At 41.7% G+C, this 17,594-nt stretch overlaps 1 protein-coding gene across 1 annotated transcript in view; it reads left to right on the forward strand.

The window, feature by feature from the left end:
- The window catches only part of DNAH3 (dynein axonemal heavy chain 3), a 389,800-nt gene that overhangs the window by 147,023 nt on the left and 225,183 nt on the right, over window positions 1-17,594 (forward strand). The window contains exons 18-21 of the mRNA XM_073543189.1: window positions 452-663; window positions 2,304-2,395; window positions 6,032-6,146; window positions 16,114-16,230. Of these exons, the coding sequence (XP_073399290.1) occupies window positions 452-663; window positions 2,304-2,395; window positions 6,032-6,146; window positions 16,114-16,230 (536 nt within the window). The remainder of the gene's footprint in view (window positions 1-451; window positions 664-2,303; window positions 2,396-6,031; window positions 6,147-16,113; window positions 16,231-17,594) is intronic.

Here is a 17,594-nt window from a genome sequence, read left to right on the forward strand (position 1 = left end):
CTTGCCATCTTTTTTTCTACAGGAATAAAGATAAATCCCCTAATAAATTGATTTGCAAAGCTTCATGATTTTCCATGCTTAACAAAATTACTTTAAAAAAAAAAATCTGAAAGTTTAGTTATTCTTTAATTGTTTTTAGCTACTGCACCCCTTTTCCTCTGTGCTAGTCAATTCATAAATGTCAAGTGCAGCCAACGTCGGAAATGCCATACAGCAAGTCTCTGAAACTGACCCGACCGTCCAGCTGAGCCTTCAGCACAATCTGATATTAGCTAAAGGAGCTCTTCAGATCAGAAAGAATGAATTATTTCTTTAAGAATTTGACATTTATAAAATACATCTACTATCAGAAAAAGTAGGTCAGGAAGAAGAAAAGTATTAAACCAAGCAAAATTGTGTCATGAGGACTTAACGGAAACTTTTTTCGCCTTGACTTCCTCCTTTGATACAGGGGCCTTCCAAGATATAAATGCAGAACAGATCACGGAGGAGGTGGGGAACATGTGGAGAACTTTATACAAGCTGGCAAAGAGTTTTACAGACCTGCCCGGACCCAAGCGAGTGGCGGAGAATGTCAAGTTCAAAATTGAGAAGTTCAAAGTGCACCTTCCCATTGTTTCTGTCATCTGTAACCGTGGGATGAAGCCGCGCCATTGGAAACAGGTGTCATATCAAGTCATCATTTCATATGTAGATTAATGTTCTCATCAATAAATCTATAATTTCCTAATATCGCTCTGTATGGTGGCTCCACTTGGCCACATGTGCCTTCATACAGCCCTAATTCTATATAGTTTTGACACACTACAGCCCAATAATCCAGAATCTTCTGAAAAAATTGTGCGGAAATCATGACATAGAGATAAGAGCATATTTTACATTTGTATTATTTTAGCAAAACCAAAAAAACTCAGCTGTACTATCAGCCGCTATACGTGCAAAGTGTAAGCGATCCACCCTTATTCATATTGACGTTGTTTGACACATGGTAAGGTTTTAATGCTAGAGACAGGTTAGGACCGTCCCATTGGGGTACACCTTGTCTGGTGGGATGGCTTTTATGGGTTGTTTTTTTTTTTTGTTATCAAGAGCATTAACTAAGTACCTGATGTTATTTACATGTACTGTTACTATTTACTGATTTACTTGCTGTAGGGTATATGTCCTTTTTTGTTTTGTTTTTTTGTCTTGGATTCGTATTATTTTAGGAAACAACGATTGGTAATAAATACAATAACCATATTTATCAGTAGTGTTTTTAAGAATAATCTAGAAAGTTATAGCCAACAACTACATATCATAAAATAATAAATATCACTATTCCACATATAATAGGCATAAATAGTAAAAAACAGCAGGATGGCAACACTTACATGTATATAAATGATGAGACAGGTCCCCACCGCCCCAACGCACGTTTCGTATTAAAACTTCATCACGCCTCCTCATGAAGTTTTAATACGAAACGTGTGTTGGGGCGGTGGGGACCTGTCTCATCATTTTTATATATGTATGTGTTGCCATCCTGCTTGTTTTTACTAATTATGCCTATTATATGTGGAATAGTGATATTTATGATATGTAGTTGTTGGCTATAACTTGCTAGATTAGGCTTAAAAACACTACTGAATACTATGTATGATGTTGGTCCCCTCACTTTGTATAATGCCCAGTAGTATTGACGCACTGTAAAAAAAAATTCTTTTAAATTATAATAAAATATTTTTATGGGTTATACTTTTTAGTGGTTATTGTATTTATAACCAATCGTTGTTTTCTAAGTTCTTTTGAGTTAATGCCCATTTTTATTTTTTTGGGGACTATTGTGTGTTTTGCATTATTTTAGACTGAATTCAGATAAGCAAATTAAAAATTCTTGGTATTTCGTACAGAAAAAAAAAAACAATTTCTCATCTGGATGGCATTTATATCTTTTGTACGTCTGCTCGAAATGTGGCGCCAAAAATTGTTATACATAAGGTGTTTCCATTGCTTAGAGTTTACACCTCTTCTGAGCATCTGAAGAAGGTCAGTGATTTGATCGAAACATAATGCATTTACTGTGGATTGCTCCTGTAAGAAACACATCTTGATTCAGACCAAGTGCCAAGTTCTTCAATATTATCTCTTCAAGGGTTTGGGCCCTAATGGTGCACCAACAAAACTGAAGTGCCTTATTCTGCTACATGAATGAAGCCTTGGTTACTCTTCAGGTTCTGAAGAATTGGCAGAATAAGTAATTGTTTCGCTAGCCTTGTCTCACATTAATTTTTCCAAACGTTTGATTTTTTTTTTCTTCTCAGATAGGTGAAATAGTAGGATTTGATATAACCCCAGAGCCGAATACATCACTCATTAGCATGTTGGAATACGGACTATCCAAATACATAGAAAAGTAAGAAATTATATTGATGCCATCACTTCAGTTAGAGGTTCTTACATGAAATATCACCAGCTATGTCTGCATGTGTCTTTGAGTAATATACAAAATATTGTCAAACTCGGTCGTCTCCATGCGTGACAGAATCAGGTTCACATTATCTCTCCGGTCCCCCACCCAAATCCCTACCACTTTGCTGTATTTTTGGGATTTGAGGCGCTATAAGCTCACTATTTCACCCTCGACCGGTGCTCCTGCCAGCATCAAAGAATGTTGAGCTAATATTATTTATTAGGACTTTAGCTCTGGGACACCTATACTATATAGCGCTTTAACCCAATTTCGGAATTGTGATCCAAATTCAACATTTAGGCAAAAGCATTGGTTTTATCTAACAAGGCGAGTGTCCATTCTTCTTGTAAATCACGTCCTATTTGTGTTAGAACCTGATCTCTCCTCATGTTGTATCGGTCTATAAGATCCACTCTCTTCTGGAGTTTGACAGGCCCAAGTTGCACCACTACCGTAGCATCATGTAGGTATGGTGGATGATTCCCAACCTCTAGACCAAAGTTTCTCCACTCCAGTCCTCAAGAGCCACCAATCGATTATGTTTTCAGGATTTCCGTAGTGTTGCCTAGTCCTAGGTGGTAATTCGATCACTTGTGCAATACTAGGGGAATCCCTAAAAGCATGATCTGTTGGTAGGACTTGAGGACTGGGGTTGGGAAACACTGCTCTAGACCCTCATTATACATTTGCAGCAAAGTCAGACTGAGTTGATCAAGAGATTTAAAAAAAAAAAAAAAAAACCTCAGCCGGCATGCCATCTGGTTCTCCTAGGGCCTTACTTACTTGGCCATAGCCATTATTTCTTCTGATCTCACATTTATAAGAATTTTATCTAAGGTTTGCTGAGCCTGAGGAAAATCAGTCTGGGCCAGATAATCCTGATGGTCCTCACCTGAACAATGTGCTTGCGTTTCATATAAGTGTGATTAAGCCAGTCAAAAGTCCTTAGGAAATGTGTATGTAAATTAACTCTTGTTCAGAAAGAATAAAACTGCCCTTTTAATGCCATCTATAGGTTGCTACCCAGTGTCTGACCCAGGCTTGCGTCAGTTATGACTAGGGATTTTACCCAGAGTCTGGGACCTCTATCACCACATCTCCCCATTCCCCAACCCCTGTGACCATTTATTGAAGAACTCTTTGTCAAAAGTACCGGCGGTCACACAATTCACATCCCAGCTTGGGGAGATGGTTAATAAAATGACCACATTTTCATATATTCAGAAAAATGAAATAGTAGGCAATAAAAAATATGTACGCTAATATAGTACCAATAAATACTACAGTTCATCCAATAAATAAGGATCCCAGCAGCTTCACAGATTGGCAAGACCAACGTAGTGTTAGAACAATTTGGAAGTTGTGTCCAGTAAGGGAGTCCAATTCAAGAAAGCGTGTCAGTGCGGCTTATTCTCTACACATTTCATAGTCTTCTTACTTACATTTCTCCTTCGCCTCATTGTTGGACACAGACCATCGCTTTTCAACAGCGTAGGCCACATCCCGGAAAGCTCCACCTCCCCCTTCATTGGCTCCGCCCATGTACGCGCCTCTCGTTTGGAACGAGAACTGCTCATCAAGCTCTCGGCGGCCATTTTACTCTATAGGCCGCATCCTCACAAGATCTGCCTCCATGCGTCGCCAGTCCACACCTCGTATTTGGCACTTCTCATTTGTAACGAGAAGTGCTCATCAAGCTCTTGGTAGCCATATTTCTGGAGACTCTCGCCGCCTCTGAACTTGTCGAGGGACTCAGGATGCACCTATGCTGTTGAAAAGCCATGGTCTGTGTCCCCCAATGAGCGTCTCGGAGAAAAGGATTTTACGGTGAGTACACAAAAATCCCCATTTTTTTTTTTTTATTTTTCATATGACGATTTGTATAAAAAGCAGTATTGACATTGGCCACTGGGGCTGTTCTAGACTCATCCACGTGTACATTAGCAGCAATAGTGTAACTCTGACCCTATTTTTGTATTGAAGCAGCTAATGACCATGTGCAAAAGTCATTGTGAATGGAGGGTGGGATCTGCTTTGACTTCACCTATTGAGAATAGTGAATCCTGTTATCAGCTGTTACCTGTCATTGTTATCTTGCCTGTGATGGCAATGAGACTTCTGAAAAAGTCTTTTGTGCAGATGAGAAAAATAGACCTAAGTGACCAGTGTGAAAATTGCAAGATTTTACATTTTTATTTATTAACCCATGGTGAAATTAGAAAATAAAGTACTAAACAGTTTTAAAAATGTAATCATTTCTGATGACAAATTATCTTTAAAGGGAATATGTCAAGCAATTTGTGCTGTCCAAACCTCGGGCAACATAAATCAGCCTTCCAGCACAAGGTCTACAGCCTTTTAGAGAAAATATACTTTGAGGATCAGGCCGGAGACCAGACTAGTCCGGCTCCGCCTCTGGCCGGCTCTTATCAGTGCTGCTGCAGATGATTGACAGGTCTCTCCCTATGTACACTCAGTGGGGGAGATCTGCTAATCACCTGCAGCAGTATTGGAAGAGCCAGACGGTGGCAGAGCCGGACTAATCTGGTCTCCAGCTATGGTCCGCGGCCGGATCTTCAAAGTATATCTTCTCTGAAAAGCCGGAGAATGATAAATCTGGCTGCGATCGGGCAACCGTGGGCAGCATAGATTGCCAGTAGGAATGGGCCATTAGGCTGCAGCATGTACAGGTATGTATTCCCGCAGTAACATGAGAGCCACAAGGTGCAGGATGCCAGATCTCGTGCCGCTCATGGTTATAGGGGATAACACGTGTACTTGCCTAACAGATTGGGGATTATCATCAGATCTAACATTTATTAGATCTAACATGTACTGTATGTTACAAAACAATTTTCTCCCATGCTTTCTGTAATCATAAGACCTCTGTGAATGCGATGTCTGATTAGCTAGAGTGCCCCCCGTTCTCTTAATATGTTTCGCTGTCGTTATTTGTCTCCTGGGATTTTTTTCTACAATGCAAATTTTAATTTCAGAAACAAAATGTAAACACCATATGCTACATGAGGAGGAATTACAGAACTCAGTTTAGGAGTTTTCTCACACTGCACTTTTAAATTAGAATGAATTATATTAATATATATATATATATATATATATATATATATATACTTCATTATACATGTGGCTTTATATCTATGCATTTTTTGCAAAATTTTGTGCATCCTTTCATATGAAAGGACCCTCCATTCATAAGATGATCATAGGGGTCCAGTATAGTCCATCATCATCAGTTGTAATATCTTAGGGAATATGAAAGGCAGAGCTGGATTCCACTGCAGCGCCCCCACAGGGGAAATAAAGCATTGGACATAGATTTTCTAGGAATAAAGAAGATCTTTATCGTTGTTTTCTATAATTACTTCAAATTTCCTATTGGTGCCTTTTGTAAATAGAATTTCTAAGACAACCCATCTAATTAAAAGCAGTTAATCAGCAGGACCGGCCACTTTAATTTCTATTATGATAACTTTGGGCAAATGGTGCATTTATATTTTTGTGGGCATATTTCTTCATGTAAAGATCATGAGTAGAATCTGTATGATTTGTGCATTGTAGGCTGGAACAGATTGGAGCATCAGCAAGCAAAGAATATTCTTTGGAGAAGGCCATGGAAAAGATGAAATCAGAGTGGTCTACCGTGACCTTCAACGTTGTCCAGTATCGCGATACAGTAAGTCACAATATGTGTGACATAACCAGTGATCTGGCCTCTGTGCACAGACCGGAGAGCGCTTACGGAGACAGAACAATCATTAATATGATCATTGTGACCCCGTCTACAATATATGTTATCAGCAGCACATCACTTGATTACACAGAGTCATACACTGGCGATAAAGGTCATTTATATGCCGACTTAAAAATCAAATCACTCGTAAAACAAGTGTCTTGCATATTTATGGGCTGTTTGCCGCCATGTTAGCCTTTGTATTAACCAGGATAAACATGGTGGCAATCAACCCATAAATATGCAATATTCTGTGACGAATGACTTGACTATACTTCGCTCCTACAAAAGTGTTTTTGGCTCATCTAAGAGGTCCTAAAGAAGCACTCACAAGAAACGCTCTAATACTCTAAGGGTACCGTTACACTTAGCGACACAACAGCGATCCCGACAACGATACGACCTGGTCAGGATCGCTGGTGCATCGCTAAATGGTCGCAAGTGAGCTGTCAAACAGGCAGATATACTCACCGACGCAGCAGCGAACCAGTGATCCATACAACGACCTCGGCGGTCGTTGATATCTTGTCACACAGCGGCTATTCAGACGACTCCTGCCTGCGTCCATGTGTTCTGCGTCGCCAACGAGGTCGTTCGTTGGCGTCAAACACTGCGATATGTGCCGGCCAGTGGGACACCAACGATGAAAAAATGGCCCAGAACATTCGAGTACAATCGGCGAGATCGCAGCGGAGGCCCGGTCGCCGCTGCGTGTCACATGTAGCGAGATCGCTGTTGCGTCACAAAATCGGTGACGCTTCAGGAATCTCGCTTGCAATCTCGCTATGTGAGAAAGGGGACTAAACCTGTTTTAATGTATATGTAAGTATAGCAAGTGTCATAATTTACTCACCAATCGACGGTGATTCACTTTTTATTTCAAACATTTTGGATTTACCAGTAGTCATGATATATATTTGTCCGATAGGTAAGTGAGAGTCACAGCCATACTGTATTATCAGTCCTAGTGCGATCCGACAAAACATTGGATCGCACCCGGATCAATGTTATTCTATGGGGTCGTGCACATGTCCGATTTTTTTCTTTGGACAGAGCCAAAGAGAAAAATCACTTTCTGTCCGAGTTTGATCCAGTATTCGGACCAAGTCAGTGAGTGCGTGGAAATCATCGGACTGCACTCGGATGACATCCACAAAGTGACACAATGGTGAAGATGGAGAAATTTTGTTCTAAATCTTATCCTCAGTGTGCACGGATTCTCTCATCCGAGAAAATCGGATCACACTATGCTGATACCCTGATCAGTCTCTGATTAGAGTTTGATCTGAGTACCATTTGCATAATCGTCCCAATTCTCTCAGATGAAAGAATCTACAACCGTCTGACCCTAGCCTAATGATAAGTGTTCAAATCCCCTGCTGCGCCACCATAAAGAAAATTAAGCATTTCATGGTGCCCTGATGTTCTGGGTCTACCTTTTCTTCTGTGTTTTTTTTTTTTAGTGCTAGGCTATTACTTTTTTATGTAAGCTTGCTGCAATATAATTTGTTTAATAACCCCCCCCAGAAAACTCATTACTACTGTGTGAATATTGTTCAATCTCATGACGGCCTGAGTTTTTTTCAACCTCTTCATGTCATCCACAAGGCTGCAATCCATATGTATTTTTTTATTTTGTTTACAGCCATGGTCTTCAGATTTGTGCTCTGGGAAAGGTCTCTCGTTCCTCTGGCCGCACAGCACAAACCTTTTCAATAATTGGCCTTTGAGAGCTTGTTGAACAGCCCTAATCTTGGATGATTTCAAGCGCAGCAACGCTGTTTGTTGTTTAGCACATTCGTGATAATGGATAATACCCTTGATCCCTGTTATTTGATTGGGGAATTAGAGAAAGGCAAATGGCTTTGTTTAGTGGGTTTCAAAGATGAACAAAACAGAAAGACAAATTCTGATTCAGTGCGGGAAAAATTCTGAATGGCAAATATTGTAGTAGATTCCTCTATTAATGTAGAATACAAAGATGATGAATACATGTAAAGGTCCTTGTAAATAACACAATACAATATTATTACTATATTTTCAGAGTCAATTTTGTAAAATATTCCTTTATCTGTGGCAAAGAACATAGTAAAAGTAGAGTTGGGCTTAATAAGTGTTTCATGCGCCAGTCTTGAAAAAAAGCTTGCTGTTAGGCTAAAATGCTCTAAGTTTATTAAGATGCACTTGCCTCTTAATAGATTTGATGCACTTTTGGCTGTCTACATACCATAAAATTGTGTCTGTCAGCTATGATGATCCAGCTTGGCCCGCACTAGTACACGATCCCATGGATGGAGTTTTCCACCCAACATCGGGGATCGACCTGAATGTTCCACTTCCCGAAACTTCAACTCAACCACCTTTCTTACTGTCTAAAGTTGGTGTCGTTGTTCTCAGATCCAGGCACTTGGACTACTGCCTGGACAGTGGTCCTCTCAATCTTGCTCCAGTTCAGTGTTCTCTCATCCACTTTGCCCAAACAGCATGTAAGGGGTGTAACCAGTAGTCGCATTAACTCGATTGTTATAAAGCCACACCAACTCAGGATTGATCAATTCCGTAGAGATACGATACAGCTCGTCCATTATTCGCCGCTGAAAGCAGGCCCCTTGGTCGGAGTGAATATGTTTTGGGCAGATATGCAGATGAAGTATCGATAGATCGCCCTGCCTGCAGTTTTGGATGTCTGATCCCTGGTAGAGGTCACCACCGTGAACTTGGAGACGTGATCTGTCATCACCAAGCAATATCCATAGGGCCGTTGTGTGAAGTTCTGCTCATCAGAACTTGATCATAGTTGATCAACAGGACCTCCAAGGGCTCATATTTTTGGATAGACTGAATAGGAGCTCTCTGTTCCGGTGATTTATTCAGATAACATTGGCGACATCTCCGGCAAACATGTTCGACCACTTGCCGCAGTTGGGATCAATATACCAGTCGTTGCAACCACGAAAAGGTCTACTCCACACTGAAATAGGCATCCCTCTGAATGTGGGCCAGCAATTCTATCAACTCCTAGTACATCTGAGGTAGAATCTGCTGCTATCTCTCTCGAATGGGAAAACAAAAAGCAAAAACACAAATATCCTGAACTAAAAGTAAATACCCTTATTATTATTATTACCTTTATGCATTATTTGCAGTATATTTTTTACTTTTAGTTCAGGATATTTGTGTTTTTTGCTTTTTGTTTTCTCTGGTTAATGGTCATGTGTTAATATGCACTTACATTGTGCATACACATTAACTTACTCTTCTCAGTTCAGATTTGTTTTTTATTCATTTCATTGTGCATTCAGTGCATATATGGGTGTGACCGCCCTCTTTCTGAGCTGGGAAAGCCATCCAGTCTGGCCTAAGCTGTCACAAGTGGTTCAGCCGCTCGACCCTTATTCACATTCACGCCACTTGGCAAGTGAAAAGGTTTTAAATACTAGAGTAGGGACTGTCCCACAAGGGTTGCCGTGACGTGGCGGGATGGCTTGTTCATTATTTTGATCAAAATTATGTTTACTAAATACCCTTATTATTATTATTACCTTTATGCATTATTTGCAGTATATTTTTTACTTTTAGTTCAGGATATTTGTGTTTTTTGCTTTTTGTTTTCTCTGGTTAATGGTCATGTGTTAATATGCACTTACATTGTGCATACACATTAACTTACTTTTCTCAGTTCAGATTTGTTTTTTACTCTCTCGAATGGGAGCAGTGGTCCCTGTAGGGGTCTCATTTTGAATAGCCTGGGTGTACGCAAAATCAACTTCATGTCGTTCAAACACCCCCTGATATCTCTGTAATAACTGTTCAACCTGTCCAACATGCCTCGAAGAGAACTCTGAGTTTGGCCTCCATCTGTTCCAAGAGGTGACATCCAGTTAGTGATTCATGTATGGCCTCCTGACTATTAAGCAACACCTCTAAGGTCCATGCGTCTCCTCCCACGGGTGCCGGTCCTATAGCATCAGCTCTGGTAAGATCTTCCGGCATCATGCAGACTTGGGCCACTTATTGTCTGGGTATCAACTGTAAACTTGCTCCAGTCAAGTTTATACAGCGCACAGGTAGTCGTCCCTGTTGCACGGTGGCAAGTGTATGGGCAAATAATAATTTGGAGATCGCTTCTTCTCTCTCTATTGGCTCAATCTGAAAGTCCACACCCTCTAACGATACATGAGCCAGTACCGGCATAGTGAGTACAGTCTGTCCCACCCGCAGTGTCTTTGTGGCTTCGGGTGGTATCAATACTTTCCCCCAGGAAGAAGCACGGGCGAAACGCGCGTTGGGGTGCGGGGAAGCAGCGTGTCTTTAATGCCTAACTTTACGGTGCACACGGCTCAGGTAATACGTATTTGGCGGTTCATTTATTCACATTTATATGTATGTTTTGGGTCATTATAACCTGCATATATGAGAGGCTGTGGTAGCGCTGTAGCAGCAATGGCTGAATATATCGTATGCTGTGGGTGATTTGAATCCATGTATATGTAAGGCTATGGCGGTGTAGCAGCAGCAATAGCTGCATGCTATTTTATTTACAACTGGTGAAATGGTCATTAAACCTCAATGGTGGGAATTATGTGCAAGATCTTATTTATTCAAATTAAGGCAGTAAATTTAATTTACATCGTTGCAGTTTTTGCAAGTATTTTCCTATAGCCATTCAACCCTTTTGTATTTAACAAAAGATACTAAGCATACTGTTGGGCATATTTTATTATTTTGGATACTGTAGTAATTTTTTCCAAATTTTGATACATTATATACACAAGAATTGTATCCTTTTGTTGCTTCTCCTACCTACGTGTGTTGGTTTGAGGCAATGGTTTTATGGTTGTATGTCTATTAATGTTGAATAAAATGTTCGTTTTATGAAATGAGTGACACTCTTGGTTATTGGGTCACCTGATAGTGACATGACCTTTCTGATATATCTGTGTATTCAGAGTGTAGCCCGCTCCTTTAAAGGATAATGGGCTTGGGTATTGTGCTTACCATGAGCCAGTACCGGCATAGTGAGTACAGTCTGTCCCACCCGCAGTGTCTTTGTGGCTTCGGGTGGTATCAATACTTTGCCAAGGTGCTGAGAGGCAGTGGGTAACCTCTGAATTTGACTGACACGCACGAGTTGCTGAAACACCTTCTTACTGGCTGGATCATGAGTGTCTGAATGTTGCATCGTGTGCCGACTACGCCAAATGTAATGCAGGTGTTTGGCTGCAATGCACAGATAAAGCAAGGTACGAGATCAATATATTTGTTTTTTAAATGTACTAGTAATTTTACAGTAATTTAAAGTATCTCTGAACAATTAGTGATTATAACAAAGAAAGTCAACAATGAAACAAATAACAATAAGCTTGGAATGTCAAATAAAGTCTTTCGCAATATAGCGTTAATATTCCCTTAACAAACAAAGGTGGTGAGTTACTACGTAAATTCTCTCTGCAGCTCTGGCTCTAGCAAGGGTCACCAGGTTTTCCCGCTGGGCCGCAAGTCTCTCTCTGACTTAGTCTGTTCAAGCACATTGAGCTTCCCATGCACCAACCAACCCCCTTCCAACCTGTTGACCTAGTCCCAGCCGACCCCGGTACTGTGGGTTTTAACTGGAAGTGACTGCCCTGCTCACTAGCGCTGTCCCTCCGCAATCCCAGGCATGCCTCTCCTGCCACAGTCTCCTCCTGGACCTTCTTGACTTGACCATTGATGGAAGTCTCTTGGGCTTGGTGCAGAAAGGACTATGCCTCGGCTGCTGACAAACGACTTCTGGTCTCTTAGACTTGACCGACATGGGGTGCAGATCCTGGCCCTGACCAGAACAGATGGAACTAAGAGTCCTCCTGAATGGAATCTGGACTTTGCCAGGCGATGACCGACACCTTGGTGGCATAGACTTCCCGTTAAGGACTCTCACGCTGGCCTCAGGGACATCCCTGGAGCACGTCTGCTCCGCTCTCATCTCTGGCGCCAAATCTGCCTGCTGTTTGGTGCACAGGCCTTTTATATTTAGGAACTTTGGGCTGCTGGCCATCTGATCAGGACCAGAACCGAAGTAGCTCACCCTGAAAATCTTCCAGAGCAAATTTGGTGCCATCTCATTTCGCCTGACCAGCAGTTGGCAGTCTTTCTCCACTAACGTGACCTTCTGTAAGCAATCTTTAGGGATCTCGCAGCTTCCCCTTACATGTGTACCTTCGAGTAGCAAGGTAATTGTATGCAGTTAGACACTTTGATAGAGCAGAGCTGAGTGTGCAGGCAACATCTTAGAACAGTAGAGTCAAATAGACAGACAAGTACCGTCATGTAGCAGAGCTAAGTGTGTGAACCGCACCTTGGTAAAGCAGAGCCAAATTGGCAAATAGGCAACTTAATATAGCAGAGCCACTTTTGCAGGCAGCACTTTGGAGCAGCAGAGCCAAGTTGGCAGTCAGACACCTTGTAGTAGCAGAGCCAAGTGTGTAAACAACTCCTTGGTACAGCAGAGCTGAGTTTGTAGACAGACACTTTGATGCAGCGGAGCTAAGTGTGTGAACAGCTCACCTAGGAACAACAGAGGTCATTTAGTCTTGTGGCTAAACTTGAGTGCTAGCATGGCGTGGCAGCATGTGTTAACTGACTGAATACTCAGGCAGTGTGCTGTTGTGTGAGCTGGCCGTAAAAGGTCTAAGTTGATTACATCAGAGTTGTGCACTGGGTTAATGTGGTAATCCAACACACACTAGACCAAAGAGAGCTGGCCGCTAGGGAAAGAAGATCCCCAGACCACCGCTGAAGCCAGGACAGCTGATTAACAATCTGGTGTAAATTATAGTAAATCTGTTTTGCAATGGATGGCTATGCCTCATACACTTTTTAATAAAAAGTTTGAAGGCCAGCACAAACATTGAAATGTTTGTGCAAATATACGGCAGCTTGCTAAAAAATGAGTTACTTTTCTGCCATTCATGTATTAAGAAATTCCACATAATGTGCTTTATCCTCTTGTAGCACCATTAAAGGGGATGTCCAGTCCAAATCAGTGAGTCTGCAGTCACTCTGTGTGCGCTGTGGGAATTCGTCAGTCTTCAGACCCACAGGGTGACTGCAGACTTATCTGTTTGGACCGGACAACCCCTTTAAGAATTGCACAGGGTAATTAGGCATTGCACAGTTACAATTTAGAATCATAGAATCGTAGAGTTGGAAGGGACCTCCTGGGCCATCTGGTCCAACCCCCTGCTCAAAGCAGGATTCACTAAATCATCCCAGTCAGATGTCTGTCCAGCCTCTGTTTGAAGACTTCCATTGAAGGAGAACTCACCACTTCTCGTGGCAGCCTGTTCCACTCATTGATCACTCTAACTGTCAAAAAGTTTTTTCTAATATCTAATCTGTGTCTCCTCCCATTCAGTTTCATCCCATTGCTTCTAGTCTTTCCTTGTGCAAGTGAGAATAAAGATGATCCTTCTACAATGTGTCAGCCCTTTAGATATTTGTAGACAGCTATTAAGTCTCCTCTCAGTCTTCTCTTTTGCAAACTAAACATTCCCAAATCCTGCAACCTTTCCTCATAAGACAGGGTTTTCAGACTGGTCACCATTCTGGTCGCTCTTTTCTGAACTTGCTCCAGTTTGTTGATGTCTTTTTTAAAATGTGGTGCCCAAAACTGGACCCAATATTCCAGATGAGGTCTGACCAAAGAGGAGTAGAGGGCAATAATGACGTCACGTGATCTAGACTGTATGCTTCTGTTAATACATCCTAGAATTGCATTTGCCTTTTTTGCTGCTGCATCACACTGTTGACTCATATTCAGTCTGTGATCTATTAGTATACCCAAGTCTTTTTCACATGTGCTGTTGCTTAGCCCTATTCCTCCCATTCTGTATATGCTTTTTTCATTTTTATTGCCCAGATGTAGTACTTTGCATTTCTCCCTGTTAAAAACCATTCTGTTAGTTGCTGCCCACTGCTCCAGTTTATTTATATCTTTTTGAATCCTCTCTCTCTCTTCTCTAGTATTAGTTATCCCTCCTAACTTTGTGTCATCAGCAAATTTAATCAGTTTACCCTCAATTCCTTCATCTAAATCATTGATAAAGATGTTGAACAATACAGGGCCCAGGACTATTACTTGTCAATTGTCAGTGTCCATGGAATGCAAAGATGCCTCAGCTACAGGCCTCTGATTGTCCGGTAGCGTGTATTGCAGTGCAGGGACCCGGTAGGTCTCTGCACCTCAATATATTGCAACTGAATTACATCCTCGAATCAGACACACATCCAGCTGAAATAACCTTTGGCATCTGTGGGCTCCCTTCCGCATGGGCCTGGTCGTGGTTGCACTCTCTGGGACCACTATTGTTGCACTCCTGGAAAGCAGTATGAGAATCCTCTTCTAGCCTAAGCACTCCAGATATCTTCAGTATTAGTTCACAAAGACATGGTGGACAGCAGTGTGAGCTGTTATGATTAGGTAACCGAGGAGGATAGCAGGGGAATAGACTAGGCAACCAGATAACCAGAGAGGTTGGTAACTTAGCGGATTGCAGACCCCTAAACTTACAACACAACTAGAATTAGCCGTGGGACGTACCTACGATGCCCTAGACTCCTCGGCACAGCCAAAGAATTAACTAAGCCTAAAGAGAGAAAAGGGTAAGCTAAACTGCCCCGGAGTAGAACCCCAAAGGAATAGATAGCTCCCGAACATATATTGCCGGTGAAACAAGATGAAGCACAAAACACAGGCAGAAAATAGAGTAAGCAAATGATGGGGCCCAAACTGTCTAGATAGAACAGGACAGGAAAGGATACTGTCTGCAAGCACGCAAAAATCCCTAAGAAAAAATCCAACACGTCTGATGTGCAAAAATACTGAGGCCACATGACCTCTCCCCCACTAAATCAGAACTCTGGTGTGAACTGGACGCAAAACAAAAGATACTGATACAACAGGGGATTAGAAATACTGAAAAGAATGACATGAGCTGTGGCATATGGAACAGAGTCCAGCACAGGTCCCAGCAGGGAACAAGGCTGAACTCACACCAGCAAAGCAGAAATCAGAGGAAAGCAAAAAATGGATCAAATGCAAACAGATTCAAGCAGACAAATACCTTATCTGAAAGATGTAGGACAAAGCTGGAGGCAAGCAGACTTCCAAAATGCTCAGGAAGAAAACCAAATCACCGGTAACAACTGAGGGAAGGTTGCTCACTTAAATCTCTCCAGTCTGTAACACCTGACCTCCAATCATCCTCCTCAGGTGATTGACTTCTGTCAGCCAGACCAGCTCCATTACCTGCAGCAACAACCAGAGGGAGCCCAAACTCAGAAGCCAGGTCAAAAGTCCTGGCATCTTCAAAGAGGGTGTACTTAATTTTTCTTATGTCTGATGGTAGTAGAGTTGAACAGAAGTCCATGGCTTCTGGACCAAAGCTCTGTGAACCTCCTCGAGCCTGCCGGCATCACCGTCACGTCTTCTACGCAGGACGTTGTGCCAGGCCTACTAATTAGAAACTCCTCCTGGGATGCCCAGGAATCCTTTTGCTCATCCTTAGTAGCTACCCCAATATTAGTAGTTAAAGAAACAGGAACCCTTCCTTCTAGAAAATGTTTATGCAATGGGACAATTGCTATAACAATTTTTACACAATTAGAAAAACAGTGGCTGCTTATATTCCAAAAGTAGCTGAGATATAATAACTGATACATCCCATGGATGGGGGGGGATTCTGGAAAAAATCCATATTTTTCTAATCATCCAACATCCCTAAAAAGTCAACTGAGGTGAACCTATTAACTAATGCCATTGCCGTCACACGTCATACAATAGAAATGTTATTTTCTTGGCCATCACATGCTGAAAACACCTACTCGCATCTGTGATTAACTACATGTTTCATATAACCTTTCTTTTCCACAGAGTACAAGCATCCTCTCAGCTGTTGATGATATTCAATTACTGCTCGACGACCACATTATTAAAACCCAAACAATGTGTGGTTCACCATTCATTAAACCAATTGAAGCTGAAGCTAGGGTAAGAGGAAGTTATGTCTGACCTAATCGCTTACTATGGGTACATTATGTGCTTTAATTATTTTTCTGATTAACGATTCCATCTTTATTTATAGCAGATAAACATATTAAACAGGACTTAACATAGAATAAAGATATTTCTCGGCGAGCAGTAAACAATACATGTCTAATATGGTACAGGAAACATTATGGCAGCGAGAGGTCATAGCCGTGGGGAGCGCGAAATCTATGCAAGGATAGAGTAGGAATTTAACATCACAACAATAAAATATTATTATAACTATATAAAGTGTTAGAGGTTGTCTGGGACTTTAATAGTGATGGCCTATCCTTAGGATAGGCCATCAATGTCTGAACGGTGGGGGTGCGACACCAGGCATCCCCTCCGATCAACAGCTCCCGATATCGTCAGCCGTAACTGCTCAGTTACGGAGCTGCACAGCACATCTACGTCAACTCGGTGGCCATTATTCCATCAATGGAGCTGTGATGTGCAGCTCTGTAACTGAACAGTTCTGGCTGGCACCAGGAACAGCTTAACGGCAGGGAGCCTGGTGTTGCACCCCCACCAATCAGGCATTGATACCTAAGTAGGAGTGTGACACCCGGCATCCTCTCCGATCAACTGCTCTTGATTTTGTCATTGGCTGAAACTGCTCCGTTGACTCAATGGCCATTATTCCATCAGTAGAGCTGTGATGTGCAGCTCCATAACTGAGCAGTTCCGGACACTGCTGACACCAGGAACAACTTAACGGCAGAGTGACGGGTGTCACACCCCCACGGATGAGGCATTGATGCCCAATCCTATGTATAGGCCATCAATGTTAAATTCCCGGACAACCCCTTAAAGTAACTTGGCATACTTATAGTTCTAAGTAATGGTGGAGGACGAGTGCCATTTGTGTTGAGAAAGTGCCCCCAGAAAGTGTTGGAGGTAGCGTTTCAAAGTTTATAAACTTATTAAAAACTTATTAAACCCTATGTCAGATTCCGAGATGAGACCAGAGAAACTAAAAATTCTAGTCCTAAACAAGGACAAACAATAAAATATAGCAGTTACATAATTATGTTACATTACTATCATGATTGTAGGCTGCAGATACATAGGTAAGCATGAAAAATTCAATTTTGACTGCTCCTTCAAGTGTGTTCCTACTCTGTCAACTTCTCAATGATACCCCCTACCCAGATCCTCAAACAGCAAACCCATTCTCAGCTATATCGCTGGTTGGATGTGACATTTCCAGAATAAGAGAGCAGAGGCGTAAATAAATGATAAATACACGTCAAGGAAAAAAAGGTGGATGCCTTTAGTAGATGCACCTAAAGGGTTATTCCGAACATAACATTATGTACTACAGG

Source organism: Dendrobates tinctorius, unplaced genomic scaffold, assembly GCF_039654945.1.
Source record: "Dendrobates tinctorius isolate UK_male_01 unplaced genomic scaffold, ASM3965494v1 ptg000129l, whole genome shotgun sequence".
NCBI lineage: Eukaryota > Metazoa > Chordata > Amphibia > Anura > Dendrobatidae > Dendrobates > Dendrobates tinctorius.